The sequence below is a fragment of the Lampetra planeri genome, chromosome 8 (genome assembly GCF_965212315.1).
Source record: "Lampetra planeri chromosome 8, kcLamPlan1.2.h2, whole genome shotgun sequence".
Lineage (NCBI taxonomy): Eukaryota > Metazoa > Chordata > Hyperoartia > Petromyzontiformes > Petromyzontidae > Lampetra > Lampetra planeri.
In genome coordinates this window covers 758,608-770,959 of record NC_136114.1, presented here as the reverse complement: position 1 = coordinate 770,959, position 12,352 = coordinate 758,608, and the positions used below count along the sequence as shown (strand labels likewise).

Below are 12,352 nucleotides of genomic sequence, written 5' to 3'. Positions count from 1 at the left end.
TTTTATGTATCGTGCTTATGTAATTCAAACTCATGTTTCTCATCTAGTTTGCGAAGCATTGAGATATATGTTATCAATAGCAACCTACAGCAATGAGAGTCCTTTCTGTGAACATTTAAGCAACTGGCACTTATGTATGAGTAGAAATTACACCACTATACACACTGTACATATATTTTTTGTCATGTACAGCGTTTTTCTTTCTTCATTTGTGAGATATTATTGATGATAACAAAAAAAACGTACCCATCCTAGAAAGCCCTTGGTGTGGAGCCATGTCAATAACTGGACAGGTGTAAAGGTCACAGGGCATCAGCGCTTGGCTTCACAGGGCAACCGACTTTGCACTCCCCACTTTTAACTCCATCGATCTGAAAGCTTCACAGCGATGTTTAAAAGACACCGCGCGATGTTCCCTCGCCACCGCTCTGAAGTCCCGCCTGTGGAATCTCGCGTTGATCAAAATGGCCGTCTCCACGAGGCGAACAACCGCATTTACACGAGGGTGGAAGTTTGTGTTACGCCCGAGCCGTTTGTGTTTCCTTTTGAGACGGCACCAATACTGAGCTGTTGAAAGCGTCGTGGTTCACCAACGCCACACTTTCTCGTGGGCACGCTGCGGAGGGTAACCTCCTGCAAGTTGACGTACATCTCAGTATCACGCGGATTGCAAATTACGTATTCCTAATTTTTTTTTCCGTAGCAATTGTATGGAAAAAGGGTGAATTCTCTTCAGTGAAGGGACCTCGAGTTTAACTCTGAATTTTAGGTTCTTAGTCTTCGTTCTGAGAATTGTTAGAACACTTTTTGGTGAAAACAGGAGGGAATTTTTGTTTTTTTAAATGCTCCATGTAAAAATATTTTTCTGTGGAGTAATATTTATGGGGCATGGCGTTTTAATAGTAAGAGGTTGTCTCCGGTCTATTTTCACAAAATCTAAATCACTGAGCACCTTAATCTGTTAATTTAGTTCAGATTGTTATGAAAATAAATGCATAAGTATACATACTGTATATATGTGTATATAACATATTGATACGTAAATACAATCTAGGATTTGTGACCATGTTTCGTGATGTTCTTTAGTCCACTATATTGATGCAATGTAGTGCCGTCTATGCGCCTTTAAACAATCTCTAGAGCAGGCAAAATAAAATTTCAGGTTCACGTGGTCAATGGCAGTGTTTTAGTACAAGGCTAGGGCTAAATATGTTGTGTGTTTAGTAAGGCAATGTTTGGAAGTGATAAACAATTGCTGACAAATGTAGTGTGGGAATTTTGGCTGGCATTGTTGGCAGCATAATGCCTTAAATGGAACTGCTATTACTTCTACAAATAATTCCTTTGCCCTTAGCTTAGAATCTGTAATTATGGCGATAAAAAAACTTTCTCACGGGACTGGCTTCAATAACATTCGCAGACTAGAAGGAATCTCTGAATGGCTTCAGACCAAAAATCTCATTTGTTTTCAGTGGCACTGGAAAGAAATGTTTCTTTTCCTGACCCTTTCATATTTCATTCCTTTGCATTCACTCGCAACTCCGTTAACCAGCAGTGATATTGTGCCCCGGAGAGCGTTTACCCTGATATGAGGGGAGTGGTGTGGGCTGCCAGTAGCACTCACACTCAGACATCCAAGAAAGATGGCAAATATGTCAGTCCGTTCTCTTTCCCGAAGCGATGGGATTTGCTAGACGTCAAGTATAATTACCCAGAAAAGTAATGCAGTGATCTGTTTTTCATTTGCCTAATTCCTGCGATGTAAGATTTACAAGACAAACTGCCAGTATCATTTAAGCTAATTAAATCTGTAATGCATTGCAGCCTTTTTGTACTCTTGTGCTGACAAATCTACAAATAAATTATGTAAAATTATATTTTATCAATATTACCAACCCCTGACTTGTAATTAAATTGTTTGCCGCAATGTTTGTAGAATGATCTAGAATATTTAAAATGAACTCCCTCATGACTGTGGCATTGACACAACAACCCAAAGCTTTGTGTGTTGAAGTGGGCCCTGGGATCACTGAACACAGGAGTCAAGAGGGCTTTAAAGAAACAATATTAGCTTAGCTGTTTGGCCCGCATTCATTTTCCAGAGACTGGATACAATGTTTAACATTGCGACTTTTTAAAACATTTGTGCCACCCCTCGGGTTTATATCTTATAATTGAATGTGATTTTTTTTATTCTGCGTAGAACAAATGACATGATTATCTTCATCATTGTTTAAAATATATTCAACATCTATGTTGGATTTGCTTCAGTGAGCTTTATAAACAATATCGTTTAAAGTTTTACCCAATGGTACAGTTTAGGGCTATGGACAGGCAGGTGTTCTTGACAGACATTGCATGGAGCAGAACTGTAAGTAATGTCTGTCATCTCAGCCATAAATTAGATGTTTGCAGATAAGGGGCAATATAGATTCATGATTCTTCTTATTCCATACGACCAGATATTCCACGTATCTGGCAAGATGGCTCAACAGTGGTTGTCCTATGCATAGACTTGCCCCTACCACAGGATCGTGGAATTTCTACCACTGGCTCATGGCTGTAAACACGAGAAAAGCCACACCAAATGCTCATTTAAGTAAGAAAATCACTTAGACTTTGACTGGAGAATGCACAGGTAACGCGCACAGTAGTACTTGTACAGGGCTTCTGTCCAGGCCTTGATTAACGTTCTGCTCGTCCCTGGGGAATCCCCGTGGTGCTAAGGGTGTAAGACGCGGCCTGTCTAACGCACGTGGCGTCGCCTGAGCCAGTCCCTCGCTGGAAAATGTTACAATGAGCATCAGCGTCTGTGCCACTGTAATCATTCACCTCGTCTGACCCTCGGAGTTCCACGGCTGACACAGGGCAAGCGTGAATCACTTAACATGGTTTGGAATATTGCAAATCCCGGATGGGTGCATATGTGACAATGTATCATTTATGATTTGTCGAAATTATTTGCAAACTATTACTGATATATTTCGGCTAATGGAGCAGACAAAACTGGAAAAAATCTGATGGGAATTACGAGGAACTATACAGACAAGCTATAAAAATTAGATAAAAAGGAATCAATGTTTGAATAGAATATTGTGACCCCCGAATTGTGGCAATTCATGAACTCATTGGGGTGTTAATCAGGACACGGCTGTTGATGGGGCGTTAGTACATCATGCATCAGGTCTCATCTTTGTAATATCCCAGGGACTTTTTGTTGATTTTCTAAAGCGAGATGTGAATGATATTCTTGTGCAGGCAACTTCATCCTCACGCATCAATACGTCCATTTGCACCATTTTAGCATAAAATATGCACAGCAGCATATGCAGCGGTGTGACATTATTAAATGATTATCCGCGTGGTGCGGCTTTGTGTTGTGGTGCACGGGTGCACCGTCACTCACTCACATAAGCGCGACGGACGCTTTGATTTTTATGTAGTCCTGTGAGTTTTTCCCCCACCAGTGGGTCGGAGTCAATCAGGGCCTGGCATTGAAGGCCACGTGACCGTGCGGAGTGGACAGAATTACTAAGCTCCTAGCCCCGCCCGGTACAGAAACGAATTCGCGTGCGCGCGACCAAAGTGGAAGCAGTTCATATCCGACGTTTGTATTTCCCTGCCAACCATGGCTTTGTGGCTGATTCTGTGACTATTGTTGAGTTGAGAGATGTCATGGTTTTCTTGAAATGTGGATATGTCCCCCAAGATTACCATCCTTTTTGGATCAACGTATTTTGTCAAAATTCCTGGCAGATTTAATTGGTGAATGCATTTTTTTTTCTAAATAACCTACATTGCATCGACAAATTAACGTCATAATTTGAAAGTGCTGCTTGTTATTTTACAAAGTCAAATTGACTTCCTGCTCAAATGAGGATTGAGGTGGTGCCTATTCCCCATTTACAGCCCCGAGTCAGTAGGAAAAATTCCTCATTCCTATGGCGGGGGCGAGTAAATACATAGGACAGCCGCTGTTCACTTCTCAACAATGTGGTACTCCATTTTTAGTCAACACCAGAGGAATCATGGGCTGAGTCAACTCCCAAACAGGATCTGAACTCCGCAAACCTTCCGCTTGCGATACGCTCGCTCTCCCACCAAGCTCCCGAGCTGGCGCTGGTTATTGTATGTCTACATATCGCGTCTGTCCCCGACGTCTGTGCGCTAGCATGGTCAAGCAGCCAGTGGAATTGGCGTGGTAGTTTCACAGCGAATGGCTATGACGACGCCGTGCGAACTGCATCAGCACACGTCGCACTGTGACGTCACCGCTGGACGTGCTGTTTGAACCGAATGCTGCTCCACTATTACCCGGAGAGGCAGCCGTTGTGTTTAATGTGCTTGTAGTTCTGATCGTTGCCTTCAGAGTGTTTTGCGCAAGTGGTGTGGAGCCAGGGGGTTTGCGACCTGTCCCGGTTTGACCCAGACAGGTGGTAACCCGGGTTTAATCTGGTGCAGTCGGGGAATTGACACCTGCGTTCAAGTGGCAGGAATTGATTTGTACCAAGATATGGTACCGACATTATGTTGAACTTATTTCAGTTTATCCCCCCACTGTAGATAGATATAGGCTGACTGCGAAATATGCCCGGTTTTGGTCTCTTGTGTAAATGGTAGCAGCCCTTTGGAAGCCATAACGGGTTCGCTGCTCACGCCAGTGTGTGCTGGTTTGCATCGCGTACAATTGTGTATTCGTGTTTACCTTATCTTGTAATTCGTCTTTGTATATTTGAATGTGGTATTCAAATATGTCGCGTAAGTGTAAACTGTATTCAGTCTTTTTCACAATTTAAAACTGTTTGATATTTATCACGCATTACACACTTGTATTATTGTATGATACATTTGTACATGGACTGGTCCTGGTATCTTAAGGCCAAAGTGTGTAGTACCCTTGTAACACGTTGGGCAGCAGGGTAGCACTGGGGCAACACTTGTGCCTTACAGCTCGGAGGGCCTGGGTTAAATTCCCAACTCTGACGCCTCTCTCTGCGGAGTTTACATGTTGTCCCCATGTTGTGCATGGGTTCCATCCGGGTTCTCCGGTTTCCTCCCATAGCTAAAACAACTGCACAGCGCCAGTGGTATTGGCCAAACAAACCAATGCTGAAAATGTGCCTGCAAATTACTCAATCAGGAGTAGACGTAGCAGCAACATCTTCCCCTACTGGCAGGACTCTCCTTAGAACGAGCTACAGGCTGTTCTCCTATAACGACGCCGCGTGTTGTGTTCATAACGCCAATTGGATTTAACCCGATTAATGTAATAGGAAACACATTTTTTTATAACGTGGATGCGAATTGCATATAACGCGATCGAGTGAACCAACTACGTCGCGTGAGTAGGAATTAGCGGACGTACGGCTGCCTCGGCGTAGCATCACACAAAACATCGGGATACTGCTGGATGCTTCTAGATGCTACCCACACGCCTCAGTCTTTGTTCGGCCTGCATACGCATTTCACGTGTTGTTGCGGACTGTTCTTTACCGTAACAAGACTGTAATAAGACTCGGTGAGGCTTTCCTCGGTAAACAATAATTATAATAATTTGTATATATATATAAATAGCACGAAGAGGTTCAGCATCAGGACCATGATCATCTCCAAAAAGCAGAAGCACTTTTATTGATGGCTGACAAACAAATGAGAATGTGCCTCTGAAAAGTATAAACACGGATGAGATTGATAGCTCACACATGCTCGGCATTACTCCATATAGAGCGATGTGAGCCTTGCAACATTTAAAATATATATGTTTTCAATTACATTGTGCGCAGAAAATTCTACTAAGATTCTGGTTATGTATGTGTAAATCAGTTACAGTGCAAGCCCTACAGACGTGCATTGATATTAAAACATTTGGCTGGCCTTTTAGGCAGCATTTCCAGGGTGCAGCACTGTACGTACGTTGATATTCTTTAGCACCGTGCATAGCTAACCGTGCTTATCGGAGCAGAGCACGTTTCAATGTGTGTTTAACAGTCATAACCACGTGGAGCGGAGTTGGTGATTTGCCCCTCTTAACGAGCATAGGGCATTGAGTGTCTTCTGCCAGAGAGCCATGAAGCAGTGGTGGAAATTCCACATTCCTATTGCTGGGCCCAGTCTTTCCATGGAGCAACAACCGTTGGCTTCCCGCAAAGTGGACATCCAATAAACCGTGTCTATTTAGTGGGATATTTTTTGTTTGTTCAAGTTGTAATTGTTTAACGATGTGAGAAACTCCAGAGACCAGAAGAGTCTCATTTGCAGTCTTGACTAATCTGGGTCTGATGGGACCCAGTTACAGCCGCATTTACAAAATCATCCCGAGCCGATTGGGACCCATCCACAGTTCCTCGCATGCAACTGCTCGGCAGGAGAATGTGATTTGCCAATTCGTGTTTGTTGTAGGAATGTAGCTTACTGTATTGCCGGCAGCCATTGTCGATTCTGTGCATGACGATCGCAAAAATATTTTATTCACAAATCGAATTGTGACCTCATTGCATTGAATTGTCCAGCAGATGACTCATTCGACACCTTTTATAGATATAATGAGCCATTGATTAATACAAATCAATCCTTATGCCCTTAGGAGATGCATCAGATTGTGAGTAACATTATTATTTCAAATACACATTTGTATGTGGTATTACACCTCTATAGATTCCAGAGTTTCATACACTCTATATTGTGTGCATTACGCCACGAAAATCAAACATCGTCCCTTTGTCAATTGACTACTGGATGATAGCCTCCATGTCGGTTGTATTTGACCATACCTCACCATGCCGGTTCATGTGTGGTGGTCACCAAGACAGGTAAAGTCATCTCTCACGGTGCTATGCGCGAACCACTGCACCACTGTAAAACAAAATTAATCATAACTCTATAGATTCTATATATCCCCACCACTCTAGTTTATTTTCTAGATTATTTTATAAAGATATGAGAACAACCAATCAACCACCGATCGGTAATATTTGCGGCCAAAATGGGATAGATGTAATTTTTAATTTTTCAAGTTATAGACTCCACTGTATCTTAGCCCAATTTCAGCTTTTTGATCCTCTTAGAACATTGTATCTTACATCATTGACTAAGTTACATTCTTTCATTAAATGGGACGTGTTGGATGCCTACCATGAAGGTCTCAGGATTTCCATCGTCAGGCGTTCCCCTATCCATGCTGGTGCGTTGATTTCACTTGGATAATTCTAGATGCTTTTTTGTGCTGTTTAGGACAAAGTGATGCTGTCACCTCTAATGCACCAGCTATCTGGGAAGGCGGCAGACGACGGCCCTTTCCGCCACAGCATCATCGACCTGACAAGTGCAAACGAAGACATGGAAGGTAATGATCTCCTCCGCTGTTAACAGGCGCACTTTGCTTCGAAGCCAACGCTTATTCATCCTGCAAAAAACCAAAAGCCCTCGCAGTTAGACATTGCCAATTTTACATGACTCGTTGGCATATGTACAGGAGACATTATTTATTCTCACACTGTGACTTAAAAACAAAAGTCATGCACAGTTCCAATGTACCTTGATGCACGCAAAGGTGAATTCTGTTACGGGAAAGACCCAGAATAATACAGACTATGGATGGGTTTCAGACAAAAACATACGGATTCTGATTCTTCGCACGATTTATACACTGCCTTTGAATGCAGAGTGCCTCTGTGTTAACAATTGTAACGCCATCCCTTGCCTCGTGACACCATCGTTGATAGGAAAATAAATCGTGGCTGTAATGAATGTCAAAACCGGCCCAGAGCTTGCTTGTGATGAACCAATGCTGCTGAAATGATGCACTCCCATAAGGCCGTGTGGCCGATGGGATGTGAACAAAATATATTTTTACATGGAGACACACATTTGGCAAGGGGGGAGTATTGTCTGAATATTTGTTGATGTTATTAGATCGTTTCCTTTATGAGCAGTGGCCATTTAAGAGAGACAAGCGAGCTAAGACAACCAGGCAGATAAGGCTGGTTCCGTCATGACAGTATGTGACAGGGTGCTATCGAGAGGGCTTAAGGCTGGCTTCAGCACACAGCCATGAGGCCATTCTGAGGCAGACCAACCATTTTAATTGTTGGGCACTCCTTCTTCACAACCTGAGATTGTATTTACAAAAGGAAACCCGCGTTCCCAGTGGTCATATTGGAGTTCTTATATGTAAAAATTCACAGATAAGAGGATAACTGATTACAGAAATATCACCGTATAATGCACTCATAGTCAAGCACACTCTTATACAACACGCATTGCTGTTTATTGCATTTGTAACATGTCATTTCGTCCCTCACACTCCACATGGGCTTCATTTGTACAGATGTTTTCATAATGCCAATATTTTAAATCCCTAACCACAGTACAAAGCGCATTTGCTATTGGAAGAGGGGCTGCAAGACGAAAACGGAACGTTTTCTGAGGTGTATTCAGTTTTTACGATGCAATTTGTATTGACAAAGCATCTAAATGCAGCCAATATCTCAAGACGATCGCATGCTTCCCCATTCAAGCACTGACAAACTCAGCCCAGATAACGAAACTGCTTCAACTATAAACCCATGCACGCGGTGACAAAAGAGAAACACGCTATAGGCTATGTAATTTACTTGAACTAAATCTCCTGGCCAAATGCCAAAATCAAGTGTCTATTCAATTTCATCAAATTTCGAAGATAAGTAGGGGTGAGCGTGGATAGTGCTTGGATGGGCTACCACCAAGCATAACAGATGTTATAGGCTGCTGTGAGGTCACTTTGTCAACAGAGGGTAGTGCGGCCAAATCCACCGTCGTTCCGTTCTCCAACGTCCGTGCTGCCTCTTTCACCAACACGCCGCTGCCCAACGCAGAGAAACGCGGTCAACTTGGCCCCACCACAGCCCACGCGGAGTGACAGACAGGCCCTCATCCAGCAGTGGGTTGACAAAAGTGCCGCGTCTCTAGCAAGTGGCCTGGCTCGTTGCCTGAACTGCCGTTGGTTGCGTGTGTGCGCGTGTGATCGCCTTGTGCAGGAAGCAACTCCATGTCGGATGCAAGAGTTTTCCGCGAGTCAAGAAGCAGAGGGAGCAATGAACCTCACATCAAGCGGCCGATGAATGCATTCATGGTCTGGGCAAAGGACGAGAGGCGGAAAATCCTTCAAGCTTTCCCGGACATGCACAACTCAAACATAAGCAAGATACTAGGTGAGAACACGTGGCGAGCACGATGCGGGAACAACTGTGCATATTCGCGATGTAGATCGCGTAAATAAGCAGACAATGTATCTGTCCCACCACAGCATTGAATCGACACAAGCAGACGCAAGAAACAATCAGAGAGGCTACTTGCCTAATAACATCTGGCAGTACACCAGCATTGGTTGAAGGAACGCTGTCTCTGCTGATGAGATACTGAATGTCAAAGCTAAATAAACATACATTGTAATTGGTAAAGGCCAAACAACCCAATGCTGTAAAGTTAGCTGCATATTACTCAATTGGGATCACACACTGCAGTAACATCGCCCCCTACTGCGACAACTTGGCAGTACCTTGCTGACAAAGAGTCTTGACACTCAAGTGAGGCTTTCCTGGGTTAACAAGCATAGAAAATATGTGAACTAATTTCATACAATAGATCCAGAGTTTAATTGTATTCACCAATTCCCAAAAGGCCGTGTAGCTGATGAAATGTGTAAAATATAGTTTAATATTTTTATGCGGAGGGACATATGCATACATGAGTATTGTTTGCTTATTTATTTTGTTACATATACTCTCCGCAATGACGCTAACTATTATTTTATAAACAGTTCCTTTAAATATGTTCGGATAATATATACGAGTACACAATGTCTGCACACGCGCGTGTGTAGGCTCACACGCGTGTGTTTATAGACTCCCCTAGGTCGAGTCAGCCTTAAATGAGTACCTCGTGCGATGTGCAAACATTGTCACGAGGGAGACAAAGGCGGCCGGGTATGGTGCTGGTCAACCTCCCTCTCGTGTGCCATGCCGGCCTTCATCGGTGCTTGCTAACGCACTTGCCTCAAAAAGTGCATTGAGGCTCTATGGGGGATCTTTGTGTGTGTGTGTGTGTCCAGGCTCACGCTGGAAGAGCATGTCCAACCAGGAGAAGCAGCCATATTACGAGGAACAAGCGCGCCTGAGCAAACTGCACCTGGAGAAGTATCCCGACTACAAGTACAAGCCTCGTCCCAAGCGCACGTGCATCGTGGACGGGAAGAAGCTCCGCATTGGCGAGTACAAGGCTCTGATGCGCAATCGGCGCCAGGAGATGAAGCAGTTCTACAATGTGGGGTAAGATACAAATACTTTTGTTTTATTCAGCACGGAGGTTTTCACAGCCAATATTATGGTTTATAGTTTGTTTTTGGTCTAGGCCACGTAGTGTAATTATCTGGCCGAAATTGTGTTGTCAATGTCCTCCACCACCTGACGTAGCCAACCGTAGTAAGTTGTCACGTGTACAAATTAGAGTCAGAATCTTTATTTAGACTGCAGGAGGAATCCAATGAGCTATGAAGCTCTTTTTCCACAAATGTCCAAGTAGGGGCAGGTCCTAAATTTACAACAACTAACAATACAAAAACCCGATAGGAGTGCAAAGTATCGGAAAGCTAAGCAAATCACTAAATATATAAACTATATGAGTACAAATTGCATAAGTACAAAGCAGCAAAAAACTGTCCCAGACCACACCAAGACAACACAGTGTCTCAATAAAATTTCACATTTAAAATGTAACTGTCAATACATGGGTAAAGATCAAAGTGACCAATGACATTGGCAAATTTGATTATATCCAGCACTAATCTTCTGCCTCGTGATACCGATTTATGAAGCCAGGTCAGGTGACGATGTTTAAAGCGAAAAGTTGCATCTCATAGTTGGCGAGGTTGATTGTGAGAATTGTCATTAAACTTAAAACTATGAACGACTTTTTATTTTACCAGGTCACGCCCACTGAGCTTTCTTTTTCTGAAGCGACCTGGCCACAAATGATACTCAACGAAGTGGCTTATCATGTGGACATTTATAGCAGCCAAATACTCTAAACGCATGTTTCTAAATGTGGAGGGAAAAACCGGAGGACCTGGATAAAAATCCACACGAACCAGGGAGATAAGATGCAAACTCAAATATTCATAATAAAGGTTTTTGGGGTTAGATCGCGTAAGTATCAATGTGTCGTAACCCTCCACCACCCGACACAGCCAGTAAGGTGTGTCACCTAAACAAAACGTGCCAATTAGTTTACTACAATTTGCGCACTCAAATTTAACACGTAGGATTTCGCCTCTATTCTGGTTGAGTACTCAAATTGTAAATGTTGTGGATTTACTCTCCAACTCACCAGTGAACTGAAGTGGTAACTAATTGGCGCGTTTTGTTTAGGTGACAAACCTTACTGGCTGTGTCGGGTGGTGGAGGGTTATGACACATTGATACTTACGCGATCAAACCCCAAAAACCTTTCTCATTAAAAATGTTTGTCGCGTATGCTTACGTGTTAAACAAACTCAAATACATGCAAGCGTCAGGGTCGGGATCGAATGCACGACCTCCTGCATACCAGGCGAGGTAGTTAACATCTCGCCACTTACCAGGGAGCTGAAACAATAATCATTGGCGCGTCGCTAAAACGTGTGTACACCCTGTGGTAATAAAATCTGTTTGGCTGTGTTGGGTGGTGATGGGTCTTAGCAACACAAATTTGGCGATATCATTTCAATGACTGTTACTATCATTCTTCATGCTTTGTGAGACCTGGCCGGGTTCTAGCGAAAATTTGGCGCAACAACTGGGATGTGAAAGGAAACCGTGTTGGAAGCTATCAGGTCCCCTGTTCTATACACATGGCGTGTGCACGTTCTTCCCCTGTTCTATACACGTGGCGTGTGTACGTTCTCCCCCTGTTCTATACACGTGGCGTGTGCACGTTCTCCCCCTGTTCTATACACGCAGCGTTTGTACGTTCTCCCCCTGTTCTATACACGTGGCGTGTGCACGTTCTCCCCCTGTTCTATACACGTGGCGTGTGTACGTTCTCCCCCTGTTCTATACACGCAGCGTTTGTACGTTCTTCCCATCTTCTATACACGTAGCATGTGTACGTTCTTCCCATGTTCTATACACGTAGCGTTTGTACGTTCTCCCACTATTCTATACACGTAGCATGTGTACGTTCTCCCCTTGTTCTATACACGTAGCGTGTGTACGTTCTCCCCCTGTTCTATACACGTGGCATGTGTTCGTTCTCCCCCTGTTCTATACACGAAGCGTGTGCACATTCTCCCCCTGTTCTATACACGTGGCGTGTGTACGTTCTCCCCCTGTTCTATACA

At 43.5% G+C, this 12,352-nt stretch overlaps 1 protein-coding gene across 1 annotated transcript in view; it reads left to right on the top strand.

Moving 5' to 3' along the window:
- The window catches only part of LOC144720439 (transcription factor SOX-5-like), a 236,143-nt gene that overhangs the window by 208,409 nt on the left and 15,382 nt on the right, over positions 1-12,352 (top strand). The window contains exons 11-13 of the mRNA XM_078597241.1: positions 7,231-7,342; positions 9,015-9,188; positions 10,088-10,304. Coding sequence (XP_078453367.1) covers positions 7,231-7,342; positions 9,015-9,188; positions 10,088-10,304 — 503 coding nt within the window. The remainder of the gene's footprint in view (positions 1-7,230; positions 7,343-9,014; positions 9,189-10,087; positions 10,305-12,352) is intronic.